Source organism: Momordica charantia, assembly GCF_013281855.1.
Source record: "Momordica charantia cultivar OHB3-1 chromosome 2 unlocalized genomic scaffold, Mcharantia_2.0 BLBB01000002.1, whole genome shotgun sequence".
Classification (NCBI taxonomy): Eukaryota; Viridiplantae; Streptophyta; class Magnoliopsida; order Cucurbitales; family Cucurbitaceae; genus Momordica; species Momordica charantia.
In genome coordinates, this window is record NW_028275160.1 from 4,773,024 (window position 1) to 4,800,729 (window position 27,706).

The 27,706-nt window shown below is 35.9% G+C and overlaps 4 protein-coding genes across 8 annotated transcripts; 3 read left to right on the top strand and 1 right to left on the bottom strand.

Annotated features, from left to right (window-relative positions):
• Positions 1–230: 230 nt before the first annotated feature.
• Positions 231–7,605, bottom strand: ATZW10 (centromere/kinetochore protein, putative (ZW10)). The gene is made up of 14 exons (XM_022294016.2): positions 6,762–7,605; positions 6,200–6,337; positions 5,695–5,865; positions 4,473–4,634; positions 3,769–4,002; positions 3,541–3,690; positions 2,656–2,748; positions 2,413–2,508; positions 2,025–2,153; positions 1,844–1,921; positions 1,185–1,343; positions 945–1,092; positions 767–849; positions 231–532 (listed from the first exon to the last, which is right to left on the bottom strand). Exons 1-14 carry the CDS (start codon positions 7,317–7,319, stop codon positions 449–451), a joined length of 2,283 nt encoding a protein of 760 aa, XP_022149708.1. The 5' UTR covers positions 7,320–7,605; the 3' UTR covers positions 231–448.
• A 1,202-nt stretch (positions 7,606–8,807) lies between these two features.
• LPXB (lipid-A-disaccharide synthase B) lies at positions 8,808–12,682 on the top strand. Of its 2 annotated transcripts, none has more exons than XM_022294061.2 (8): positions 8,808–9,012; positions 9,525–9,624; positions 10,020–10,125; positions 10,217–10,440; positions 10,600–10,678; positions 11,024–11,262; positions 11,963–12,189; positions 12,343–12,682. In XM_022294061.2, the coding sequence occupies exons 1-8, from the start codon at positions 8,939–8,941 to the stop codon at positions 12,557–12,559; spliced, it is 1,266 nt and encodes a 421-aa protein (XP_022149753.1). In that variant the 5' UTR covers positions 8,808–8,938; the 3' UTR covers positions 12,560–12,682. The 2 variants fall into 2 exon arrangements, with proteins under 2 accessions (XP_022149753.1, XP_022149752.1); XM_022294060.2 differs by having other exon boundaries at positions 8,809–9,186.
• Positions 12,683–15,892: 3,210 nt separating this feature from the next.
• LOC111018052 (zinc metalloproteinase-like protein) lies at positions 15,893–20,622 on the top strand. 2 transcript variants are annotated; one of them, XM_088120778.1, is made up of 12 exons: positions 15,893–16,129; positions 16,262–16,352; positions 16,952–17,206; positions 17,482–17,694; positions 17,923–18,003; positions 18,077–18,163; positions 18,242–18,337; positions 18,437–18,490; positions 18,605–19,743; positions 19,912–19,960; positions 20,068–20,107; positions 20,231–20,622. In XM_088120778.1, the coding sequence occupies exons 3-12, from the start codon at positions 16,958–16,960 to the stop codon at positions 20,380–20,382; spliced, it is 2,160 nt and encodes a 719-aa protein (XP_087976904.1). In that variant the 5' UTR covers positions 15,893–16,129; positions 16,262–16,352; positions 16,952–16,957; the 3' UTR covers positions 20,383–20,622. The 2 variants fall into 2 exon arrangements, with proteins under 2 accessions (XP_087976904.1, XP_022149685.1); XM_022293993.2 differs by lacking the exon at positions 16,262–16,352.
• Positions 20,623–21,381: 759 nt separating this feature from the next.
• LOC111018117 (Beta-ketoacyl synthase) lies at positions 21,382–27,447 on the top strand. Of its 3 annotated transcripts, XR_015789315.1 has the most exons (15): positions 21,385–21,691; positions 22,055–22,284; positions 23,034–23,141; positions 23,226–23,297; positions 23,449–23,535; positions 24,220–24,371; positions 24,475–24,555; positions 24,647–24,680; positions 24,797–24,863; positions 24,969–25,045; positions 25,425–25,485; positions 25,594–25,676; positions 26,179–26,250; positions 26,632–26,851; positions 27,253–27,447. XR_015789315.1 is itself a non-coding variant. In XM_022294073.2 (14 exons), exons 1-14 carry the CDS (start codon positions 21,553–21,555, stop codon positions 26,794–26,796), a joined length of 1,419 nt encoding a protein of 472 aa, XP_022149765.1. In that variant the 5' UTR covers positions 21,382–21,552; the 3' UTR covers positions 26,797–27,062. The 3 variants fall into 3 exon arrangements, 2 of the variants coding, with proteins under 2 accessions (XP_022149765.1, XP_022149764.1); XM_022294073.2 differs by lacking the exon at positions 27,253–27,447 and having other exon boundaries at positions 21,382–21,691; positions 25,603–25,676; positions 26,632–27,062; XM_022294072.2 differs by lacking the exon at positions 27,253–27,447 and having other exon boundaries at positions 26,632–27,062.
• The last annotated feature ends 259 nt before the right edge of the window (positions 27,448–27,706 follow it).

Below are 27,706 nucleotides of genomic sequence, written 5' to 3' on the forward strand. Positions count from 1 at the left end.
TCCAAATCGGGAGCTGTGACCATGATTGACAATTTCATACCTAAAGTTTTTATTTTAAAAAGATAGATCTATGAAGATTAATTAAAATTATATTCTGTTAACATTCAGGTCGTGCCCTAAACTACTTTTAATTGATTTTAATTACATCATTTTGTTTCGCATTTTTGTCCACAATTGACTCCAAAAACCCATGACTATATGGAGGAAATTTCTGAATCGACCCTCCAAAGTAAAATGAATAAGATATAAATTACTTAAATATAGAAGATTCAATCCTCTATCTTCATCGAGAAGGAAAAAGAGGGAAAAAAAGGGGAAAAAAAGGGGAAAAATAAAAGATAGGAACCAACAAATGATGCGCTAACAACAGTTCACATTCTCACATTGCCATGTAAACTACAGCTGAAGTAAAATCTTAAGATAGCTCTCCGTTGCGTTCTTTGAATAATTAAGAGCTTGTACTTTCTATCCTCCATAAGCATTCTTTCCTCAGGGGGGAATCAGCAAATATGGCCTTGATGAAATCCTCGATCTGTAAAAGTGAAGACTTATACATTATAAACATTCAATAATGGATGTTTCATGTTCAAATTTTCATCGCGACATAACATGATTAGATTCAACATAACACGATTAGATTCACAGACTATCTTTGTAAAAATGGTTTAGATTCTCCAAGGCAATATAAAAGCTACGTTCATTGGGTAAACTATATGTCAAAATGATAAAATGAAAAGCCGTGCCATGACTTCATCTGGCCACTTACCTCAGATGTGCTAAACCCGGAGCTGCGAAGTTCTCCAGTTTCCCATTCAGTTGTAATGGATACCAGAGGCATATCTAATAACTCTGTAAATATAACAAAAAACAAAAGTAGTTGTTAATTTCAAACATTGAATTTTACGCTTGTCATAAAAACTGATCACCAGAAGGAGAAAGCATGCCTGCAAGTTTACGGAGTTTCCTGAGAGATGGTACAAAAACATCAAGACTGTACAAGGGACTCTCCTCCAACTTCTCTTGGTGTTTTGCAGTCAGGGACTCCAATAAAGTTGATATGTTGTCTAACACCAAATGAATGAGTCTTTGAAGCTACAAAAAGAAAATTATTCATTAGGTAGGTTATCTTCAGCTTCATTGAAATACAAGAGGTAAAAGCTAAAAGTGGTAATGCATATCTGTACCTCTAATGTTTCTTCTACAGCTATGTCATCCAAAAGGAGTATGTCTTTTGTGATTCTAGATAAAACCAACTCTAAGATTGCAGACATGCATCTTTTGTATCTGGAAGGTAACAAGAGTGGCTCCCAGATAATATGTACTTTCTCCAGAATGAACACAACCTGATCCACAACTTTCATCTTGTTAAAATGGATAAAGACAACTGCAAAAGCAACCGATGGGTTCCTTGAAGCATAGTAGATTGGTATGTCCGTTCTCATCAATAAGCTCCAAATTTTATAACTCATTATTGAATTTTGATAGCGAATCTATGTGATTCACATGAGGACAAAAAATATTAAATTTTATAGCTCAATTAAAATTTTTGTTTACAGAATTACTTCATACTTGAGAATTGTGTTACAATATCTTCCAAAACCATGGGCACTAAAAAGGTAACTGCAACAGACTTTAGTGATGCCAGAAAAACCTTCAGAAACAAGGTCACTTCAATCAAAACTTTGCAGGTTAACTGAAAAAACTTGCTACTTCTCCAATGGAATAAAATTTTCTTCTAAAATTTGAATCTCTCCCCATGGAGTAATTTAAAGGCACTTTGAGTCTCGCCCCATGGGTGGGGGAGAATCTAATATAAAGAGAGCGGCAGCAATGTTTGTTCTACCTGATCTATGCTGAACTTTGCAGATTCAAATTGTTGCCTTCTATGTGTATTATGAAATCCATCTGCACCATCTATAGCCTATACCAGGGGAAACAAGTTCATAAAGCAGCAAAGAAATATATTAATGTTTTAATCAGAAGATCCAACCACAATTTTAGAACATGAGTTTCCATTAGCTAACCTCGTTCAAGTTACAGGTTATAAGCTGAAGCTGCTTATGCATGATTTCTTCTGCCATCTCATGGAACCTCGGAGCCATGTCAACAAAGACAGCATGTTCTTTTAGGAAATCTGGGAAGTCTAACCGATACTGAAACATGAGGTAAATCAGATCTGTAATTTCCAGTCCAGAAAACTTTTGGACCTATTTCAGACCTAAGATCGGGAATTATTTTCCTCACGAAGAATTTAAACCAAAATCAGAACTATCGAAAATCAAGAAAAAGGGAACTTTCAGTTCACTCGAAGGCTGGATTTGAACTTAAGTTTGTGTAGGAAGGAGGGGGAGAGGATTCGACAATCTTTAAGAAGGCATTTACACCTAAGCATGTCATGATTACATATAGTACCTCAAATGCAAGTCCAAGTATCTCCTGAGATAAATAAAGGCAGTCATTGTGCATGAGAACTGCAACATGATTTACTGCATCGAGCTGTCTTTCTAGCTTCACAAATAGCAAAGGTAATTATATAGTGGTGAATGTGATGGTTAACATTCGAAGAAAATTTATGACGCAAATACAATCAAGATCTTTTATTGAAACCAGTTACCAACAGCGAACTGTTCTGATGCCACTGCATCAAATGCTCACCTTGACTGGAACAACAACTTCATAGAGGAGTATGGCATCCCTAGCAGCATGATAAAATTCCAAAGCAACTCTGGTGGATGACAAACAGACATCCTACAATCGAAATTGCATACTTTTCATCACTACATGATCAGAATCTCAATAGCCAAAATACATGCCCAATTACTACAAAAGACCTTTGGAAATACTTGTACACAATCAGAGATAACATAAATCCAGAAAACCCTGTCAAAGTCAACTTTACAAAGTACCATGATGCAAATAATATGAGATGATTAATATTTTTGTAATAATGTTTTACGTTATTTCATGCTTATACTTCCATGCTTGATTTCCTATTATTCATTCCACTTTGATATCCGATTGGAAAGGTTTTTTGTAACTCCCTTAGATACAGATCTTCTCCCTCTTTTGTATTTATAATTTCATATTACCAATGAAATTGATTCTTCATAAAAATACACACACACACACACACACACACACACACACACACACACACACACACACACATATATATATATGTTTGTTAATAAGCAGATAGGTAAGTAAGCGCAAACATATATATATGTATTATTCATTCGAAGCGGGCTTTATCTTCTCTAATAATGCCGGAATGGGTTATTATTTCTCTATTCCTCGAAAGCAGTGTTGAATCCTTAACTATATTTCTATGTGGCCCTCTGCTTAATACAGTCTAGGCACTTTCAGTTATAGATTAAGATTTCCCTCTACATCAGGTCTCCTCACTTCTCCCATTACCATGCTCTCAGAATTCAGACACTAACCGGATCATAAATAAGTTGTTTTAAAAAAAGCTAAAAATAAATAAATACCAAGTTCCATAACAATAATGAAATTCGCCTTTGAAGGATATAAGATAACCTGCAGCGTTTGATGCACTAGCTCCATCAGTTCGGCGGCAGCTTCAGATACCACACATCTCTCGGATATGAAAAGTAAGTCAACAACCTGATTTGAAGAAATTTTAGCTACTTCGTTGCCCTTTTGCTTACCACCTTTGATTGTGAACTCCTGTATTCGTATTTGTCTCATAAATCGGGACATACCACAATATTTACAAGGGAATATAATTATGTCCTATAAACTCACTTCAGGGACAGAAAAGTCGCATTTTAAAAGTAAATTTCTGGCCTTTGCTAAGATTTCTTTCCTCTTCCCAGAAGCAAAGTGAACCTCAACATTTTCAGCAAAATTACTCAGCCTTTCATCTTTTGCATCGGCTGGAGAGATAAACATCAATTCCTTCAATGCACCCTCAAATTTGGATGTACTTTCAACAATCTTCTGAAATCCAGCAAGCTTTGAAGCATCTTTAGGTACTACCTGAGAAAGGAAAAAAGATATTAGATTCTAGCTTAAGAATCTCTCTTATCTCTCTCTAACCTGAACAATCTAACTGCTCACTACTTCTGTTAACTTTATGATGCTATAATATTCACCATTATTATTACGTTCCTATTTAGTGCATTCCCGTGTTAAAAGCTGAGAAAATAGGAGGAAGAGGGTCATAACATGTGAGCACAAGAAATTGTAGCCCATCAGTCTCTAGCCTAAAATATATTCTAATCAGCTCCTCCAAATAAATCGGTTTCTAAGTTTCTGCATAATACAAATGGTAAATTATGTCATAACCAACCACATCCAACTTGCTATTCATACATATTGTGAGGTCTTGTATAAAAGTATTTACATCATGAGTCCCACTACAATCAAGAAATATGCATCAACATAGAAATTTTAGAACAGAAACATGTGGAATCATTGCTTCATGCTAAAGAATTACAAGAACAAACCTTCGAAAGAAACCCTGAAATAATCAGTTCTGACATCCGAGGCCATGTTAATCTCCCAAAACGTTGAATCCAAGAACTATTTTGATAACATATGTGTCTGTAGATAAACTTAACAATATGAACTATCCCCGAGTATAGGGTTTCTCCATCAACGTTCTCAACCTGAAGATAAGGAGACAGAGAAGTTAACTTTCTAAATAAACTTTTTTTGTTTAATATCCGTGAGTGTCCAAACCAGCTTACGCGCACTTCGACTAATCTCACGGCACAATGACCCTACAATATTTGGTGTCGGGAAACTACATTCTGAATAAACAAGAGACCAAAAGTAAAAAAGTTTGAAGACCTTAGTCTAGTTATACAGAAGTTGATTTGTTCAACCAGTCAACTCTAGTTAAAGAGAGCAAGAAATGGGAGAATAGAGAATGAGAATCATTCACCCACATCCCCATTAAGTTTAACAATACGTGAGACGGAGATTCGAACCTCCAACATTTTGATCGAAGATATATACCTTAACTAGTTGAGATATCTTTATTTTGTTTTTTTATAACCCAGAATTTATAGCTCTTTAGTTTTTTACCCATTTAACTAGTGGCATCGATCTTGCCCCAAGGCTCAAACCCAAGAGACATCAAGGATTTTTTTAATTAAGCTCACCCAAAAGTTTAAACGCAAGATCTCATGGTAGGTGATATCACAAAGCCCTATGCCCTTGCCAATGGGACTGCCCCTCGGAGACTATGCTTATTTTGGCATTCTCATTATTTACCAAAGTAAACAATAAATGAAGTATGATTTCAAATTTGTGGGACTAACATCAAAATCAGGACCCAGCCATTACTTTCTTTTTCCTTTCTCCTTACATTTTTTTTTTGGTTCCACGTCGACCCAAATTTGATTCTTTCCCAACATTGGTGAACGATATCAAGGGTCATTCTTTTCTTCTGATCCCAATTACAAAATACTTTTAGTAAACACAATATAGAAAATCTTACTTTGATTCCCCCTCATTCTACCTCATGTTAGAAGATGAGGCTTAATGTAAGTTTTTGTCTCGAAAAATCTGGGTATTAGTTGATTGGTTATATAATTTCAAAATTATGTCTATACACTTGATAAATGAATTAGCTCTCTCGAATCCCTGAATTAGTTCTGTATGACAAATTAAGGAAGAAACACCAAGCAACAAAAAAGTAGCCAATGGTGGAAGATAACTAACCTTTCCTAGAGAAGGCACTATCTTCAGTACCGCTACATTATTTCCTTCGGCATCTTGATTTATTTCTTCTACATATGTTATTGGTGAGCTGCAAGTTAAGGCCGGAGAGACCACAAACTTAATAATCAAATCAGCTACTTTAGCGAGGCCATAATCTAGAATACCAACAACCTGTTATGAAGCCTTTAACTGAGTTAATTATCTTCATTTCATTAAGCATAATGAAAATACAAAAGTAAGGACTTCAAAGAGTTAGAGGCAAACCAAAAAAATTAGAATGAGAGGCTCCATTGTTGATTCGATCAAAAACAGAAAAAAAAATTAATACATTTCAAGAAGAAAATTTACTTTAAAATATTCATGTAACAGAAAATACTGAAGTTTCGAAGATCTTAAAATGTGAAAGCTGCAATTACATAATTAACAAAGGCCGTCTAATTCAGGAAGATATAAATCTAGTAAATCTAGAGCGGAAATAAGGAAGTATAAGGGAAACGAGGCTCACATCCATTGCTTCCAAAACTGTGCTAAGCTCAATCCCATCAATTTCGTCAATTTTTGACCAGTGTTTCACTTGAACCATAATTGATTGCTGATCAAACCTTACTGCATGTTCCAGGATTTTTACAAGCAAGTCTTGAATCTAGAAACCCAAATGCAAAACCTCAAAAAGATAAAAAAGACAAATTAATTTGAATAACAGAACCACCGTAGTATCAAACAGAACTGACCAAAAATGACTGACCTAAGATCATTTAATTGAAGTTCAAATAAATGTTCACTCTGACAATTTAACTTAAAGAATTGAAGTCTCTTACAATGGTGAAATCTACACTACGAAAACTATAAGAAGATTATAATCGTCTTGAGGTCCATACATGTTTTAGCTGTTAGATTTCCATGAAAACGAAAACTCACGTTTCGAATCATTAAAAGTTACAAGGAGAGAACACAACATCTCAACAAGTTCAGGTCATACTCAATTCGTATTCTAAGTCAACCCAATATGTAGAGAAGTTCGTGTAGTTTCCTTAAACATCTTTCAAATACCAAAGATGTTTCCTCACCTCCTCAAAGCACTGGTACCACTCCCTTCTCAGCAGCCCGTAAACCAAGGGCTCTCCATCTTTACAGTCATCGTCATTGTAAATCAGTAGAGCGTTCTTCAGCTCTCTCACTTCCTCGGCGGCAAATTTGAGCATTCCTTTCCTTGTTGCTTCTCTTACACCCTTCAACCTGTCGTCCAACTCCACAATTACCTTCACCAACCCTAACAATTCCCTCTTCTCCCTCACGCCCCTGGTCTTTTCCTTCATGTCATCGATAATCTCACGCGTCTTGGCTTCAATCGGGCGGCCAGTAGTCAACTCCAGCACATTTGACACGTCCTTGGAGATTTCTTGATACTGGCAAACGGCATCATTGCAGAGGGAGAAGAGGTCCAAGAAGTCTTGATGGTGAGAAAGTAAGTAGGCGCGTATCCTGGTCTTAATCTGGAGGGAGTGGGACTCGAGGCGGTTGACGAGAAGGCGGAGATCAGGGGCGGAGAGGGGCGCCGTCGGATCGGAGATGTCCTGGGCCGAGAGGAGTTCCCGTATATCGATCGAACCGAATAAGGCCTCCATGTCTGAATTCGATGGACGTTGAAATAAGCGGTTGCCGGAAATTTGAAGAACTGTGCCGCTGGAGCTGGATACAGGCGTTTCGGAATGGAAATATTTTCGATGAGGGTTGCTTAATAGGTTTCAAAATCGAGAAGAGTGGAGAAATTGTCGCCTCAGAATTCGCCGTGAGAGTTCGCCGCCGTCACCGTCGTCGCTTCAGTTCGCGGTGGGAGTCGCCTGAACAGCCGTCGCCGTCGAGTAGGGAGGGGAGTGCGATTGGAATTGTTGGGGTGAACAATCGAGTGGGATTTCAAATTTGGAAGATTTTGGGAAATTTTTTAGAAGGGCAATAATGTCTTTTCACTGCTCAAAAGTTCTAGCACTCTAAAAAGTGAAACTAGAAGTCTTTAAGCCCTCTAAACTTTGATTAAACTTGGATTACTTCCGGCAATTTTTTAAGTTGGAGTGGCATTATTTTTTTTTTAACTAGAGGTATTTTAGTCTTTACGCCAAAAATTAAAAAGAGTTAAAAATAACCAAACATGTTGAAGGGTCAGAAAAATAAAAATTTTGAAAATGGGTCAAAAGTCCAATCTCAAAAAGTTTGGGGGCAGAAAATCCCAATTTTCATGCAGATTGCGGATGTTCCTAGTTGAGCCCGGCCCGGGACATGAAATGTTTATTTTGTCATCTAGCTACATGTCGAATCAAAATAAACGACGACGTGTCGTAATTCATTTTCTTTAAAAATATTACTCATAAATATCGAGGGATGAGGGAGGACTTTAACCAAGAAACTTTAATAAAAATAATATCTCAATTTATTCTTTTAATAAAATACGTAGGAGCGAAAATTCGAAGAAATGACATTTTGATCAAGCTTAAGAACTATGCTCGAGTTGATATATCTCAAATAATTACAATTTTATTATAGATATCAATATAGTTTCTTTGATAAAAGCACTCCTTACCTATTCAGGAGTGAGAAGGTCGAATTCCTTTCTTAATTTTTGTTTATGATAAAAAAAGCAACAAAATTTCATTATCAAGAATAGTGCAACCTTTTTATTACCAAAATCTTAAATAGTTGCTTCTGTACTCCTGTAGTGTTAGAGTTAACATTGGCATTAACACTAGATAATTAATATTTTTAATTTGCACTCCTAAAATTAGAGAAAATAATTATAATAAAAAATTTACAAAACAACCAATTGCATTTTAACTATTTAAACCCATTTAAATTTTATCGCACATGTCAAATGATAAGATAAATGACATTGACATAATTAAATGATCTTTCATTCGATTTTAACTTTTGAGAAGATTACCTTGATATAATAAGGAGTCAGAGTCAGCGACAATTATTTTAAAATTTTGAAATTAATTATTCTTTTAACGATAAATTTGTAATTATTTTCACCAATTCTGTAAAGAGAGGGGAGAGAGAAAAATCACATAATTTGTATTTTTTTTATATATTTTTTTTAATCAATTATGTAAAAGCCCTAGCTATAGGACCTTCCGTCCGATTGACCAAGTCAACCGGATTCGTGTGTAAGGTCATTTGCCGCTTTACATCACCGCAAACGGTTTCGCGGGAAACAAACGCTGATCAGCGGCGGTGTTTTTCTGTACCGTCGATGTTATGGATGTACGGGAAGCTCTGCTCAGAACGATGGCGAGTGATGCGGAGTTTTCTCAACGATATGAAAAGGTACGCTTCGAACTCTAGAATAGCTGCTAATGCCGTCGAGATGGCTGCAAAACACGGCGAATTGAGGGTTTTCATTGTCGCCGGAGAAGTCTCAGGAGACACCATCGGTTCTCGTCTCATGACATCTTTGAGGACGCTGTCTCCTGTTCCTGTTCGTTTCTCCGGCGTCGGAGGGTAAGCTGTTACTTTAGTAAATTGTCAGAATCGTCTATTCATAGGAAATTTCTCTCTCTCCTTTTCATATACTTAGACTTGGGTCATTGATGTTCGTATTAAATGCCAGTAGTAGTTTTAGTCTCGACTTGTAATCATATTCTTGTGGGTTCACATTGTGAATTTTTATGGTTGAAGCAGCGAATTATTGAGATTTTTGCCATTTTAGTCTCTTCAGTGTTTTGAACGCTGTCTGTTGAAATGCTGTACAATTATTAATTTCGTTTTAGTTGAAGTCTTTCTAGGCAATCACTGATTTTCTTTTTATTAATTTCCCATTCACCTCTGTGTCGTTTCAGCCCCATGATGTCCAAGAAAGGATTGAAGTCTCTATTCCCCATGGAGGATATTGCAGTAATGGGAATATGGGAGCTATTTCCCCATCTAAAGAAGATTAGAGTGAGTAATACAGTACATAATATATTTAGTTTAATTGCTTATCTTTCTCATACAAAAGGTGACAAGAAGTTTAATCAGAAATTATGAAAAATACAAAAGTAAAAAGGGGAAGTATGTTAAAAGAGCTTAAGAACTACTTCAATGATGAACGAAAAATATTACAATTATGAAAAGCTTGGAGATAGCACGCTAAGTAGATCCCAAGAATTTGATGAGCTTTCGTAAATCATTTTCACTATCTCATTTTGTCTTCAAAGGTTCCATGGGTTATTTCCAACTAAGTATATGTGCAAATCAACAATAAGAATGATTGCTTATTAATTTGTAAGCTTGGCTTTATATGAATGCCGTTTCTTGGCCTGCACTTTTTTAATGTGAATTTTTGGTAATACCAGGAAAATCTTAAAATGACAGTTGAGGCTGCTATTATGTTTCAACCACACGTCGTTGTAACAGTGGACTCTAAAGGGTTCTCTTTTCGTCTCCTAAAGCAGATACGTGGTAATTTGCACAAGCATCTTGGAGACTGTTGAGTTTTGTTACTTGCTTATACAATTTGAACCGCATGGGAACAATGGGGGTGGTTTTGCAGCTAGATACAGACATGAGAAATTGGATGGTCCGGTACATTTCCATTACGTAGCACCATCATTCTGGGCTTGGAAAGGGGGGGAAAAAAGGCTCAAAGGACTCATTGAATTGGTTGACCACATTTTATGCATACTTCCAAATGAAGATGAAGTTTGCAAATCAAATGGATTGGCAGCGACCTTTGTGGGGCACCCCATTCTGGAGGATACGTTACAATTGAATGTGGTTAGTTATGTCTTATGTCTTAATTCTGGTTCCTGCAGAGTGTACAAAATTATCCTCTTTGAATTATATTCTTGTAGAAGTGGGCTGCATTCCTGCTCTTTTTATCTTACTCTAATTGATTCTGTTTAACGTATGACACACTAATGCATTGTGATTTAGGGAAAGGATGCCTCATTGCAGGAGCTGAAAATACAGGGAAATTGCAAAGATTTTCTAATTAGAAATGGCATTCCTGCTGGTAAATATGGCTGTCCCAAACTACTTGAATATTCTGTTCAAACAGTTTTAATTTGTAGTAAACAGTTTTCTCATTCTTTAGCAGTTTAAGCTTGTAGTCTCATGATATCCCATCATTAGTACTTTTTCAAAATTTTTAACCTAAATTTATTGAGTAAAACCTTAAAAAGATATATACTCACTCTGTAGTCATAAGTTGTTTGTTCATGTATGTGTGCTCTACTTCTATAAATTCTTACATTTTGTAAAATTTATATATTTGTTAAAGATGATGCTTAAAATCTGGTTTTTGTACCAAACGGTTCAAAATTCCAAGTGATTATTTGAGGGAATTTTGTTTTTGAAGATGCGACAATCATCTCCTTGCTTCCCGGAAGTAGATTACAGGAAGTCAGCAGAATGGTTCCAATCTATGCAAGTACGATGGAGTTATTGAAAGAATCCTTCCCAGAACTGATAACAGTCATCCATGTTGCTCCAAATCAGCATGTTCAAGACTATATTAGTGGAGTCCTTCATAAGTGGCCTGTGCCTGCCAGATTGGTTGCAGGAGGATCACCACAAGCAAAATATGATGCATTCAGTGTAAGTCCTTTCAGTCTACTAACTATGGAACTAATATTAGAAAAATTATTGGTTTTTTGTTATAGAACTCAAAGCAAAGATTCCCACTCCCTACTCCCACTCCCTACTCCCACCTATGCAAACTTGAACCTCAATGCTTGCATATAACGATTATGATACCATAAATCAAACCAAGATGCACTTGTGTTTAAATCTCAAAACCTCTTGCAATCTATTAGAGTAGATAATTTCATGGCCTTTTGTCTCTACGATGAGGTAGTCTTTTGTCTTGAGGGTGATAGGAAGGTCAAATGATTTTGAGGTGTTTTTGTTTTTTGGTGCAACTCTAAACTCCCAACTTTTGCCATATTTTAAGAATATCCACGCTTGTGCACTGCAGCAACTATTATATGCAGAATTATCTGTTCCGATCCCTCAAGTCATGCTTATTGGGGTTAATTTTATGGCTGACTACTATTGCTGCTGTTGAAATCATTGTTATCTGAATAATCTGTAGTAACATATGTTTCCATTATTTCTTTCATCTTTCTCAATGAAAACTTGCTTTCTCATAAATGGAAATTATGTTCCTTTTGAGGTGTATTCAAGTCTCCATTCACATTCTTTATGATCTTGTGGTGGATTTTAAGTTTCCTTTTTGTCCATTAATGCAATGAAACTTTTGTGAAAATTTTATCTCCTAACACCAAACTACTTGCAGGCCAGTAAGGTTGCATTATGTACTTCTGGAACAGTCGCCATGGAGTTGCAGCTTGCTCGGTTACCTTGTATAGTTGCTTACAGAGCTCATTTATTAACAGAATGGTTGATTCGATGCAAGGCGAATGTATCATTCATCTCCCTTCCCAATATTCTCTTGAATTCACCTGTTATTCCAGAGGCACTGTTTCAAGAATGCACTCCAGGAAGACTACAATCAATGCTCAAGTAAACAGGATTTTGCACCAACACCACAACCACATTTTCTTGATGCCAACTTTCGTCTCCATTAAAGAACAAAACATTATCTAACCATTTTATCAGAACAAACAAGTTTCAGTTCACATATTGTTGCGTAATTTGGTTTGTTTATCATTTCAGGGAATTAATGCATGACGATGGCCTGCGCGATAAACAGATCGTTGCCGCAGAACAGGTTCTTAGACTCCTGTCTCCTTCAGAAGGAAATATGAAGAGTTTGGCACAGGAGGGTACGGAATGCACATCTCCCATCCGCACACCCAGCATGATAGCAGCATCTACCATATTGTACTCTGAGAGGACCCAAGATGTCAGTTGGAATCAGGCATTCTTTTAGCTGTGAAGACTGGTATCAATTTTGTAGTGTTCTTTTCATTGTGAACGATATTGTTGGAATTGTGTTTCTTTTGAGGAAATACTTCAAATACAAATAAATCATTAGTGGGATGGGTTTTAGTCATATCATTTGAAAATTGTTATGGGTTTGAATTCAAATTTGAAAGGTAAAAGGTGAGAAATATGAAAACCTGTAGAGTGGGGATTTGAACTCACATTTGGTTGGAGATATATACTTTAATCAGTTGAGTTATCCAAATTGATTAAGAAATTTTGAAATGGATTGTTTGCCGCTTGCATTTGATATAGTTGGTCCAATTATATAAATGATCAAATTGAAATATAATCAACGTGAAATATATCAGTAACTTAATAGTTGGTCAAGTATCATCATTCGTTAATTTTAATTATTATAAATAAATCATATTTTCAAAATGTGAAGGTTTTTTCTTTCAGAATTATAATTATTAATTATTATAGGTTAAAATGAGATTATTTTACTTTTAACTTTTATCTATTTTCAGATTATTGTATTTTAAGTCTTCATTTAAACATCAATTTTGATCTTCATACTCTAAAAAAAGTGACTGTTTTGAGTCCTCATTTTAAAAATCCCAATACTAATGATCATTTAATATAAAATTATGACAATATTTTAAAAAAAAAAAGTTATCACAAAGGTCGGGACCAAAATCGATACTAAAATAGGCCACACCTAAAGGTACAGAACCGTGACAAAAATGTAATTTAACCATACATTATATTAATAACTTCAGTGAATTAATTTCTCTGGTCACACAATCGAAGCCAGGTTTCACCATTTGGCGGTTGACACGCATGCACAATATCCTGCCTTAAGACCAGCTCAATTCAACACAACCTCCTCAACGAAAAAAACAAATTAAAACAATTAATTAATTAAACAAACAAATGAATCCATCGGCGAATGTTAAACCAAAAACGGGTTTCGCGATCACGATATGAATATAAATATTGGGTAGCCACAGCGCCCTTGAATCCCATTAGCAGCAGCATCAGCCTCGGAATTTCACCCAAATACCAAACTCTAACGATCCTCACCCTTATTCCCCGCACGATCCATAATATGGCTGTTTTCAGACGGGCGGCTCTTCTCTGCCTCGGAACAATCCTCCTCTGTTTCCTCTTCGCCGGAGCCGCGGCCTCCGATTCCGACTACGGCGACGACATCCACACCGTCCGGCACTCCTCCAACTCCGGCGCCGCCCTCGACGACTGCAAATCGGATCAGCAGGACAAAGGCGACCAATGCAGGGAGGAAAACGACATCGTCGGAGACGACGATTTCGACGACACCTACAAGATCGTCAACAACATTCCCCTGTCTCTATCGGCGGCCGGCAAGATTCTAAAAGAGGCCGAGGAATCGGACCAGGCTCCCGCCTCCGAGGAAGAACTCGGCAATAACCTCTCCATACTCGGCCACTGAGGAATCACTCCACTGATCCGTTCAAATCGTTAAAAAAGAAAAAAGAAAATTAAATGTCTTAATATTGTTTTTTGTTTTTAAATTCGCAATTTTATTATCGTGATTCGTGTGTGTCTTGGTTTCTTCTTCTTCTTTTGGTTTTTGTCAGCAGAATGGCTTCGTGAAGGGGATCGAGTGACAGATGCATAAGAACATGTGCATGCCCTGCGGATCGACGTGCGCATCGAGCTAGTTAATTAAATTTTTGTTTTTAGATCGTATCTTAAATTAGAAAATTAAGTGGGGAGGAAAAAAATGTTATTTGTGGTTGGTTTTTTATTGGTGATGATGATATTGAATTAAACCCCAATGTGATTTTTTTTCTCTCTCTTTTTTTATTTTCTTAATTTAAGTTTTGAATAAATTGCATGTGGTTCGTATGGGTCATTTCGTGGCTGCAAATTTCATTAAAAAAGAAAAAAAAAAAGTCCATGGTGATTAATTTTGATCCTAAATTTTTTTTTAGTTATATCTTCTTCATAGCCTAAATTTTAAGCTATTTCGATATTGTTTTGTGTTACTCCCTTCAATAATTTGGACCTTAACTCAATTCAATTTAATAATTTCTCTTTTTAAGATTAAAGCTTGTTTTCTTTTTCCATTTTCTTTTTATTGATTTTGTTTCTAAATTTTTAAATAAAACATAAATATGTTTAATAATTATTTTATGTTCTATCTTGTTAATAAAAAATGTTGTGTCGTTTTCGGGGATAGATGTTTAACTTTTAAAAATGGTGAATTAGTCTTAAAAAATATATATAAAAAGAAAATTTTATTTGTATAAATATAAATATGTTGATTTCTAAGGGAAAAAAAGCACTTATTCTGTAAAAATTCTATATCCACATTGGTTTCTTACCGTAGTTCTGATTTTTCATTGCTCCTAGTTAAAACTTACTCAACTCATAATTATAATTTCTTACAGAAGAAATTCTAGATTGTATATGGTTGAAAGATTGGACCCCAAAGTAGATGTTCTAAAATATAATATTTTTGGTCAATTACGTTCCCACTGCCCACTTTTGTTACAGTCAACATCTTTGGAAAAAAAAATACAATAAAAACAAAAATGAATTTTTTTTAGGTTGGAAAATGGTTGAAAAAGTCATAATAATTGCTTTTTATATAAATACCATGTAAAATTCTCAATTATTAATAACAATTTTGTTTAATTATTAATTTATTTCTTAATTTTATTTTAAATGTATTAAAATTTATTGTTCTTCCACTAAAAGAATCTATCAAAAATAATTAGAGTGGAAGAGTTCTAATGGAACATAGGTTTTTAACTGAGTAATCTTTATCAATAATCCTATAAAAAGCAAAGCTATAGATTTTTGTTTTGATTTTAGTGATACCTTTTCTTTTCATAAAAAAACAACAAAAAGAGGAAAGTTCCATTTTACCCCTATTATTTTTTACTTAAAAATTTCAATATTTAAAAACACTACATTTATTATTTATATCTTCCCAGAACAATTTTGAAAATTGTTGATCAACCGATCTTACAAAATTCAATCAACTAAATATACAAAGAGATGCTTAAACTCAAACATAAAAATACTCAATACAACATTTTTTCATGAATTGGTATGTTTGTTTTTATTTTTATGTGATGAAAAATAAATAAATAAACCATTTAATGTAGGATTTCCAAATTAAAATATGACAAACTTGAGGGACTAAAATATTTAAAAAATCAAAAATACAAAACGTGTTCAAACTTCAAATCAAGAAAAAAATATTTTTAATTTTTCAGAAAAAATTTTTTTTTTTTAAAAGAAAAATATTTTTATTTATGATAAAAATTTCTGGTACATTCCTTGGGATCATACGCCAGCACACACGTAATCTTGGAACCACCGTAAAAATGGGCGTCGTCGTCGTCATTCGCCTTCCAATGTCCATCGATGAAATTGCCGCCCTCTGCACTGTAAAAGAAAGTGGGAGCTCCATTTTCATCCTTCAACGCTTATAAATCTCTGCGATCTTTTCTCCATCGAAGCAGTTTTTGGGTACATATCGAGAATTCCTTCCGCGCTGGAGAAGACAGGCCAACTTCTGGTAAGTTATCCACGGATCTCTAATCTGGGTTTCGATTTTCCTAGCATAAATTTCGAGACCGTGGCTTGATTTCGTTATGCTTGAACGGAATTCAATTGATTTTCGGTTTTGTGGAAACTGTATTCTTCGTAGCTGGGCGCCATTTGCTTTGGAAACGATCTGATTGTTCAGCTGTTAAGGATATCAGAGGCTTAATTGTCAATTTTTTTTCACGAGATCATCGGTAATCGAAGAAAGAGAGCTATCGTATTTTACTCCGCTTCGCATAGGGGGAGGAAGATTTACTTTCGGTTATTTTTGTATAAGTAGCGTCGGGATAAATCAATGAGGAACTTCCTTAACTAATATCTCTTCAATTATCTAATAGCTCAGCGTTCGGAATTTGTATATTATAATCTTTGTTAAGAATATGACTTAAATTTACTGTAATCCATGGGCTTAGGCTTTTGGGTTAAGGGGGTGATTTAATAGTCTTGGCTGTGTGCTTTACTTTAGATTCAATTGCCTCTAGTTTGTTGGATCGTTTATAGCAACCATATTTGCTGCAGTCTGAATTTATTAGCGAACTGTTTATTGGCAGCACCATGAAAGATTCCTACCGGCAAACAGTTTTCAGCTGGTGGGAATGACATGAAGTTTCCTTCTGAGATCTTCACAAAATCCATTTTGGTTTTTGTGCAAACTAATGTTATCAGTTTAAATATTTATCTCATACTACCAGGTTCTCATGAATATGAGCACGAGCAGCTGCAGTTTTGGAAATCTTAATTTTTAATGCGAAGGATACCGGGTGTCCTAATAAAAGCTTGTTATCTATTGCAGGAGAACATGGAGCAGCAACATGTCAACAGCATATATAGTATACCCGTCTCATGGAGGGGAACGAAGTATATGGTGGAAATCAGTTCAGATTCTACTCTTAGGGACCTCGGTCAAAAGCTGCTAAAATTAACTGAAGTTAAAGCAGATACTATGCGACTCATAGTCCCACAAATTTCCAGCAAAAGCTCTAAAATGTTACATCCTTTTTCTGATGAAGATGGATACTTGGATTTGGAAAAGATCTCAAATTTTAAGGTACAATTCATTAACTTATTTTATAAAGCTGATTTGATTTAGTTCGTGTGCCACAGCCACATGTTGGTTTTTAATTTGATGCACTACCAGTTATAGCAGGCACTTGTGATGCACATGAAGTTCTGAATATAAAGTTTGATGTTTCAATCTGTATGGAACAATTTTTTTCTCTGCTGGTCCAGTTACATTCCAAGAACTGTTTCTTTCACTTCCAAAGTTACTGGAAACCATTATAGTACTGTTAGGTTACTGACTCACAGCTTTGACTGCTTCAGGACAACAAGCCTATCAGAATGATGGGAGTGTCTAAGAATGAGGTAGACGAAGTTTTGAAAAATGCAAAGAAAAATGAAAGAATTGCTGGATTTGATGAAGAAGAGAAGAGACTGAAACAACGAATGTCAAATAAGTCTCAGGCCTTGTTGAAACTACCAGAAGGACCTTATGTATTTTGTGAATTTCGGACACTTCAAATTCCTGGAATTGAGGTGCTCTTCAGTGTTATTTAATGATTTTATATTGCATGAATAAATATCGCCAGCAGGATTGCATTTTGCAGGGCTTATGTCCTTTAAAATGGATATAGGTTTACTCGTAAATATTTGTTTTGATCTGTATTTCTTTTAAGCTTTCCTTTTGCTGTTGAGAATTACAATAATCTACATATCTTTAACTGGTGACTGGTGTTGAATGGCTCATTCTTTCATTGGCTATAGTTGAACCCTCCAGCTTCAGAAGCTTTGAAAAGAATGCATATGCTTGCTGCTGATCCTGGAATTGTCGCAATTATGAACAAGGTAAAGGAATGTCTAAATCTGTATTTAATATGTGATTAGTTATAAATAACCTAATGATTGGTCTTTTTTTTAGCACCATTGGCGCGTGGGAATTATGACTGAGATGGCCCCCGTTGGCTATGTTGGTGTGAGCCCTAAATGTCTTCTTGGCTTTAATAAGGTATGTCTACTTTAATGTGGTGGAAAATTTTAGAATATTATTCTCCAAATTTTATTGTTGACTATAGTTTCTGATCAGAACTGTGGAGAGGAGATATCCCTGCGACTTCGTACAGATGACCTGAAGGGCTTCAGAAAATACGAAAGCATTAAGAAAACATTACTCCATGAACTTGTGAGCTCTTTTTGTTCTGTTTTTTATGCATGCAGAAGACTAATACATTGTAAATTATTCTCGAATGAATCTCTAAACCTAAATGTGATTTATAACTAGGCACACATGGTCTATTCAGAGCATGATGCCAACTTCTATGCTTTGGACAAGCAGGTAATAATTTTTTTTGATTATGAATTTCTTCTCATTTATGTCCATATTGACAATTCCCACTGAGTTCATCATTATTCCTCAATTAATCTGTTCTTTTAATTTGATATTTCTTAGCTTAATGAGGAGGCTGCCTCTTTAGACTGGACAAGATCACAAGGCCACACGTTGACTGGAATTAAGCATTCCCGACATCATGAAGAAGAAATCTACAATGTCCAAGATGACATCAGTGTTCCACAGAAGCTTGGTGGAAGTATGTCGCATCAGCTTGTTAATGCTCGTGCTTCTTCGGTTGCTGCTGCTTATCACCGTTTGACAGACACTTCTGATTTCAGTGGAGTGTCTAAAGTAAGTGGAGAGCCAGATCATTGTGATTTGATTCCGAGCCGATTAGATCCCTTGAACTGCAAGGAGGAAGCAAAAGTGCCATTTCATAGTCTGAACAAAGCCCTGAAAAATTCTCATCGTGAACCTGATCCTGACGACAGTTCTAATTACCAAAACAAGCTGGAGCCTGATCCTGATGACAGTGCTAATTATGAAAATAAGCTTGAGCCTGATCCCGACAACAATTCTAATTATAAAAACGTGTTCGAGCCTGATCCTGATGATTCTACAGGGAGCAGAATTTTAGAATCTGAATGTAAACCAAGATCCAATAGGAGCATAATAGTTCAAACAGAGTTGAGCAACAAGGAAGTGCAGCCTTTGCCTCCTACTAACAGTAGATTGCTGGAAGACTCAAATTTGTCTGGAGAACCAGATCCTGATGATATGGGCAGCTCTTCAAACGGTAAAATAACTGGTCCAGACCAGTTCTCTCGAGAAATGCAAAACCTGGATGGCAACAGTTGCCAAATAATGGCTGTTGAACCTGATCCAGATGACTTGGGAGAGAAACAGAACACGTTGGGTTGTGGAAATGCTACTGAACACAATGAGGCCAATTGTCTAGAATCTGACTTAGTGACAGATCAAACCCTTTTAAGCGTAAATTGTAGAAAGCACGATACTTCTCAAGGAGATGAACCTATGCAGATAGAGCCTGACCCTGATGAAAATTTGGTACAGCAGGTGAAATTATCTAAACTGCTTGTGGACGAGCCTGATCCTGATGATCAAGAAATTCAAAGAATTCAAGACTCTGTTTCTCTTGTTTGCAATCGATTGCGTGAGGCTATTGCAAAGCTGCTAGCTGAAGTTAAACCTTCTGAATCTTCAGCAGTTTTTCAAACTCTGTTCAAGATTGTTAGGTAAGTTCTAGGATTCCTTTCCACTTGTGCTCTCAAGTCTCAGTTCTGGTGGATATACTTGTCCGCTTGTTCTTATTATGACTGCTACCTCTGCTATTTTTTTGCAACTGGTCATTATGATTTAATCTTCAATAATGCATCGTTGATTGAAATTCCTCCCTTCTTCAGGAATCTGATTGAACACCCCGATGAAATGAAATACAGAAAGCTTCGCAAGGCAAGTCTATTATCCTTCCTCCTCTCTTTCACTCCCTTTCATGCACTATTCTCTCATTCTTTTTGAACTAAATTTGTTCCCTGGAGCTAATAAACGAAGCATTGCAGGCTAATCCCACCATCCAGAAGAATGTTGCAAACTATAAAGGTTAGTTTTGTATGCATCCATATCCATTATACTCAAAGCAACAAAAGAAAGAAATCCAACTAAGAATTTTACTTTAAATTACTACGATCCGTGGTACCGATTCTTCTCTGTTTCTAAATGCAGCTGCATTGGAGATCCTCTTCTTGATAGGATTCATTGAAGATGTACTGCTGGACGAAATCGGCAAGACAGAGACATTTCTTGTACTGAAGCGAAACGATCCCGGCTTGTTGTGGCTTGCCAAATCCACCCTTGAAACATGCAATGCCTTGTAGATTGAAGAACATTTAACAGTCAAACATGTACTATAATACTGTATACAAGTTGTGGTTTATTGTGTTATACTAGACAACCCGGAATTCAAACAGGGATGTAGTCTACAGAAGTACGTTGCGCAAATAAGGAGGTTGGAAATGGTGTATGGTTGTTTCTGAATGGATTCTCCGGCACTTGTTCAATTGTCAGACTTCAACGAGATATTAATACAGACAGTTCTCTTAAAAGATTGGAATTCATGTTTTAGCTTCTAGAGGTTGAATTCATGGTTGTTATCCATTTAATATTTGATAATTTACGAGTTTCTTTGGCATTGAAATACAGTCGATGAGGCGATTGTCAGAGGGATGAGATGATTCATGAAGTGAATAGATAATATCATTTTTTTGGGCAAAATTTTAATTTAATTTAAAGAATGTACAGTTAATCGAGTATTATATTATTTTAAGTATTTTAATATTATATTATTTCAAGTATCTTAATATTATACAAACTGGAGCCCTAAAAACTAAATACTACTTAAAATTTATTCTCCATCTTCGTGCGCGGCCCGCCCACGATCTTTCCTTCTCCCCCTTCTCGCAGTGTCGCCACTTGTGCCGCTTCACCTTCATCCACCGCCGTCGTGCCCTCCGCCTCTTACTCCCCTTTACAGTAGTCGGAACTCCCCCGACCCCTTGTTCTCCATCTTATTGTTCGGTTCTTCCCATAGATTTGAGGTTCCAATTTTTCACTATGGATTTAAAAAGCGAACGAAAAAACCGACCGATCGAACCGATAAACCAAAAAACAGTGCTGCTGTTTATCGATTTTCGACAAATAGAACCTAGTCAGTTTCGGCAAAAAACCGACTCCGCCAACATATGCTCACCCCTGCGGGGAATGACCGGGAAAAGTTAAATTATGTTAAAATACCTCATTTAAAAAATACCGTTTTTTTTTTAAGTTTCAATTACCTTTCAAAATGTTTCAAAAATACTATTTAATCTATTTCGCTGGTCTATTTTGCATGATTTAGCATTTTAGCCCATAGGAAGGGAAAAAAAAAAAAAAAGAATTGAAGTGGTGCACTGGCAGTGCCAGCCTCCATAGCTCCTTCCTTCGAAGTTCGAACTCGAACTTCCACCATCTTTGAAGCAATCCACAGTGAAGCTGTTTATTAAGCGGCGATGGTACTTCCTTCTCTCCGTCGCTTAATTTTCAAATCTCGTTTCCGACTCGGTCGCCATGTTTCTTCTTCATCTTCTTCGGCGAGTGAAGCTTTTGATCCCCCGCCTGTTGTTCGTACTCGAAGAGTAGTTGTTACTGGTAAATACTCTCCTTATTAAATCAGTAATATACTAAGCACGCTTATCATGGTTTTCAAAGGAAATTTGCAGCTTCCAATAGAGTCGAGCTTGATTAACAGTCGCGTTTTCTGCAAACTTCAGCGTTTCACCGAGAGAGCAGCTATTTCTATGGTCGTAGTCGGTTGAACTTTTTTGATTTTTTGTCTATTTATCTCAATTTCAAATAGTTTGTTCTGGCTGCCACTTTGCTGATAGGCAGCAAGAATCAATTTTCCCTTATATTTCTCTTATGGTTGTGTTGGAGTAGTTTGTAATATTTGTTAATGTATATGCATATATTTTGTACCTTACCGTCTCTTACATATTTGACATTCCATTTCAGGCTTAGGAATGGTGACTCCACTTGGTTGTGGTGTAGAATCTACTTGGAAGCGTCTAGTAGAAGGGAGATGTGGGATTAGGGAGTTATCCCCAGAAGATATCCAAATGAGTGCTTTTGATCCAGAAACACGGTTGTACACATTCGACCAATTGGCATCGAAAGTCGCTGCAGTTGTCCCTTGTGGTACAAAGCCTGGTGAATTTAACGAGGAATTGTGGCTTAATTCTAAGGTCAAAGAGGAACTTCCTTATTGACCTCCGGGTTCTCTTTACTTTGTGAATTAGCTATTATCTGAAACAAAATGTGCGTTGATCACTACCTTTTACATGGGTTGAGTTTTTCTGCTCATCTATTTTACCTTGAACATAGGATATGGCGTGATGGTCTGATCTGCTGGAAGGTTGACATATAGCTTTTGCTAGGCAAGATCTGGTTATTCAATGTGGTATCTGAATTAGTGAAAATTATTAGTTGTGTAGTTCCTTAACAGATTCTTGAGATGATTTTTGCGAACATCTTTGATAGGAGTAGCAGGTACTTCTCCAGCTACTGCTCAAAGTTTTGGCAGTAGCATATTTACTCTGTAATTTGTATACATAACTAATATACTATACTGGCTGATCATCTTAGCTTTTAAGATATACCATCCCGACTGATGTAACCTGATTGATTATGGTGTATGAAATATTAAAATCCTCGTGGGTGAAGTAAACCCACTAATTGATAAAAAGGTCCTGTTGACATGTTGCTATAGTTAAGTTATTTGTGGTCCTTAGGTGGAAATTCCATTCTCTCTTTGTGCTTCGTAGGATGGTAAAGACCTTTAAGATATGAGTTGCAAGACAAATTCCTCTTCTCTCTGTACCTGCCATTTTTTTGTATCATTCTCTATTATACTATTGATTTTCTGAGCGTTGGAGATATCAGCATTGGAAAATTATTTTTAAATAATCATGTTAAAGATTATTGGAATTATCAGGAGCACCGTTCAATTGCAAGGTTTATAGGCTATGCTTTATGTGCTGCTGATGAAGCCTTAAAAGATGCAAATTGGGTGCCATCTTTGCAGGAACAGAAGGAAAAGACAGTATGATTCTTTATATATTGATATCCATAACATTTTTCCCTTGATTATTCAGGAAAATATCAATGTTTAACTTGAAAACGCCAGGGAGTCTCTATTGGTGGCGGAATTGGAAGCATCAGTGATGTGTTAGATGCAGCACAACTAATTTGTGACAAGGTTAGTTTATGAGTTTATTGCACTCAAATATATACAAAGAGAACATAATTTCTCTCTCCCTGCTCATATTGGGGGTTTTCAATATAAAATTGAAGAATACACAATTAACTTGAATGTGGATTTTCTATTTTTCTTTTCTTTTTTTTTGCAGAAACTACGTCGCCTTAGTCCATTTTTTATCCCGCGGATATTAATCAACATGGCCTCTGGTCATGTGAGCATGAAATATGGATTTCAGGTGCAGTAGATTCTAAGATTATTAAGTTGCTGTGCTATGAGATTAATCAGGATTCAGGACACTTATGCTGTACTTCAATTCATGATGCTAGTTGTCCATGTCTGAAAATTTTAGAGAGATCCTTGTTTGTAGCTATTTAGTATTCAATATTTCTTAAATCATGAGTATGAAGCTGAATCAAAGTGAGATACTGGTGCAGTGTGATTAGGGGTAAACTTGTAGTTGTAGTTGAGTTTGTTAATTAGTTTCTAGTTGTTAATTGGTTTTAGCAGTTGGGTCGTTAGTTGGTTATTTTGTTAATAATTGGTTTACTTAGTGGGTTAACAACCTCTATAAAATGAGAGTTAATCTCTTGTCTTTGCAAGACTTCTTGAATCACAATAAACACTTTTGTTGAGAGTTATTGGAGTTCTATCTCTTAGATGCTAGGTTGCATCAGATATCTTGGTTCAATTTAGTTTAGATTTTAGAATATGTGATGTTTTTAGTACAAATGGGAAACTTAGGCTGATATCAGGCCAGATATTACACAATATCAACATGAAAGTGTCAGTGTTATTAGCAAGTGCTCATACATTTCTCTGTTTCTGTCTGTTGAATTATAATAAACTCGGCCTTTTAATATAGTTTGTAGAACTTCTTAACACTATCTTTCAATTGAAGCTGTCTAATGTGGCCTTATAGGGTCCAAACCATGCTGCAGTGACAGCTTGTGCAACTGGAGCGCACTCTATTGGTGATGCTGTTCGGATGATTCAGTTTGGAGACTCTGACGTCATGGTGGCTGGAGGTACAGAGTCTAGCATTGATGCTTTATCAATAGCAGGATTTTGCAGGTGATTAAAATACCGAATCTTAGGCCTTTGGACTAAACTATTTTTGCTTTATATGACTACTTTTAGAGTTCTGATCATATTTTATTGATTTTGTTATTTTCAGATCAAGGGCTTTGTGTACAAAGTACAATTCAGCTCCCCAAGATGCTTCTCGCCCTTTTGATTGTGGTCGAGATGGGTTTGTGTGCGTACATTTTATTGGTTATTTTTTATTTTTATATCCAATCTTTTCTTACTCTCACTTCTGCCCCTCTCCTTCTAACCCTCATTCTCAGTATAGGGGAAGGTTCTGGTGTCATGGTGCTGGAGGTCAGTTGGAATACTATACTTAATCTGACAACTTTATGTTTTAGTTTCACTTCCTTTATTCTATTGTTTGATTGAGTTTTCTTTGCTATAAGGTTAGTGATCCATTTCTTATATAGGAACTTGACCATGCCTTAAAACGTGGAGCTAGAATATATGCGGAAGTCCGTGGCTATGGGACTTCAGGTTTTATTTAATTTCAATGTGCTGAGTCTGCTCAACATTGTAGATTTTTCTAGGGGCAATGTCTTAAAAGTGTTGTATGGTTTTAAAAATAATGATTCTCTTTAGGTGATGCCCATCACATTACTCAACCACATGCCAGCGGAAGAGGTGCAGCCCTAGCCATGACATGTGCTCTAAAACAGGTTAAAAAATTAATGATGGCTTTTAATTCCTTATTTATTTCATTTTAGTATACGAGCATTCTTTTTTCTATTGTACTTATTTACTTTTGATAAGAATAACCTTCCGTTGAAAATCAAAGAATGCTAACGGGGAGGACAAGAGATCCTCATAACTAACTAAGAACCCGCAAGAAAGCACTCTAATTGGCTGGCATAAATAAATAAAAAAAGGGATGATAACAATATAGTTTACAAAGAGAGCTTCATTTAGACAATAAAGCATTCAACATCTCCCAAAAGTTGTGCCTCACCCTTACCTTTGCCTAGTGCTTTGAAAACACTGGGTCTGATATGAATTTGTAACATGCATGCTGTCTTTTTTCTCTCTGGTCAATTGCAGTCTGGATTTCATCCCTGCCAAGTGGATTACCTAAATGCACATGCGACATCTACACCTTTGGGTAAAAATTTCATTCTTTTACAGGTTGCCTAGGTGTGATTTTTGTAACTAGAGAAATGTGCCAATGTTGTTTTATATATGTAATCTATGTTTCTGGGTTTTTACTTAGGTGATGCAGTAGAAGCCACTGCTATAAAATCTGTATTCACTGACCATGCATTATCAGGTGCTTTGGCTTTTTCCTCCACAAAGGTAATTTTTATGTTTAATGTTATTTTTCATTTGGTTTCTTGGTCTAATTTCACTGTTTATATTTCCTAGACGTCCGTGCGTCTTGTAATTGTTAGATTAACCATGTAATGATAGTTGACAGAGGTATCCAACCTATTTTCTGAGAAAATATAGGGGAAAAAAAACCTACAAACTGAATGCCTTTTGAAACAATGGTGTAATCAGAGCAAGAGCATTTACCTGTCTAAAAACCATGCATTTATGAGATATATTAATGAGAAAATTTTGAATTTAAACTAAAGGATTGTTATTTTACTTAATAAGATACCTGATGATCTGGGAGGCGTTAATCATTCTTACAAATTATCCAACACTTGTGGAAAAGGTTCATTTATAACCCTTATGGCTATTCTGAGCACACCTTTATGGACACAACGACCACTCCATTTAGTGCAATCTTTATACAAATTTATCTTTTGTGAATGTTAACCACATATACGCACAAATGAAAATCGGATTTCAGGGTGCAATTGGTCATCTTCTTGGAGCAGCTGGTGCGGTTGAGGCTATTTTTTCTGTTTTAGCCATACACACTGTAAGCAAATTTTGCTCTTTCAACTTTTCGAGTTACTGGAACGTTGTCATTTGGGGAAGGTTATGACGAGAGCGTACTAGTAGTGCCAGTAATTATAAACTTCCCCAAAAGAGGGAAATTCCTCGGACAATTTCATGTCAACAAATGAACATGAAACCAGCTACTTGCTGGACAGGGAGGGACAATTTTACAGACGATGAAATAATTTCCTCTAAATATGTTGTTTATTTTAGTCTCTCTTATAGTTGTTTTCTTGGACATCTATAATTACCAGAGCTCTGGATTAGCATCATTTCTTGTTATGCCAAACTAATTAAATGGCAGTATCCTTTAAGGCATTTGAATCATGACTAATGGCTGCTTTGTGTTGTTTTGTTGCAGGGAGTAGCACCACCCTCCCTTAATCTCAAGGAACCAGATCCAATATTTAACGAGAACTTCATGCCTTTAACCTCGTCGAGACAGATGCCGATTAGAGTTGCTTTATCGAACTCCTTTGGCTTTGGGGGAACAAACGCGTCCCTACTCTTCGCTTCTGTTGCGTAGAACAGACTGATTACTCTATGCCTATCCTTATGGATCTCATTTGTGGAAGAAGCTGGTAAGTTCTTCAGTCCAAATTGGAACTTACTGTTGAGATTCCATTTTACACAAATTTTGATTCATTGATTATTGTTGCGGCTAAGATGAGATGAGGGCTGCATATCAGCGGTTATCACATTAAAAAAAATATTGACTAATCAATTTTAGGCACCATTTAAAGATTGTTTACGTTTACAAATACATACCAATTTTTAAAGTAGCTTTTTTCATCTCCTAAGGTTTTGGATGAACAAATTCATCCCCATTATAGCCCTCTACTCCATGGAAAGCATTTGATCCCTTTGTGCATGCTCATGTATGTGTCATGTTATTATACTTATAAATAGGGACAAACCCTTATTATATTTACTAAAAACTAACTACTTGACATTAATTCAAAAATAAATTTGCTTTTGTTAGGGGTTGTTTGTTTTCTTTAGCACAACAAATGTTGGGGTCGTACTTTCAACATTTATGCGACTCAAAATAGCTTTCAATATGGAGGGTAGACTTCATAGTATGATTTAAATCCACATTGAAAGATTTTGTATTTGACGGTATCTTAAAAGGTACGATGTAGGAAAGAAATAGCTAGCTCAATATAAATTTCTAAGTTTTATAAACTTCTTTCATCAATCTAAGTCATTATTACCATCTCAGCTCATTACTGTGTATTTACTTTTATTATCAATAATTTGAGAATAGTACTTTGTCTCCAAAACATCTGAACTCACAATTATGATAATCCTAGGTCTTTGCTCAACCATTAAAAAAGAAAATAATGAAAAAAAACCCAAGGATGGGTCAAAGGAGGGGCACAATATATCTATTTAAAATTTTAAACTTTTCCCTTTCAATTTGTCATATCTGATTT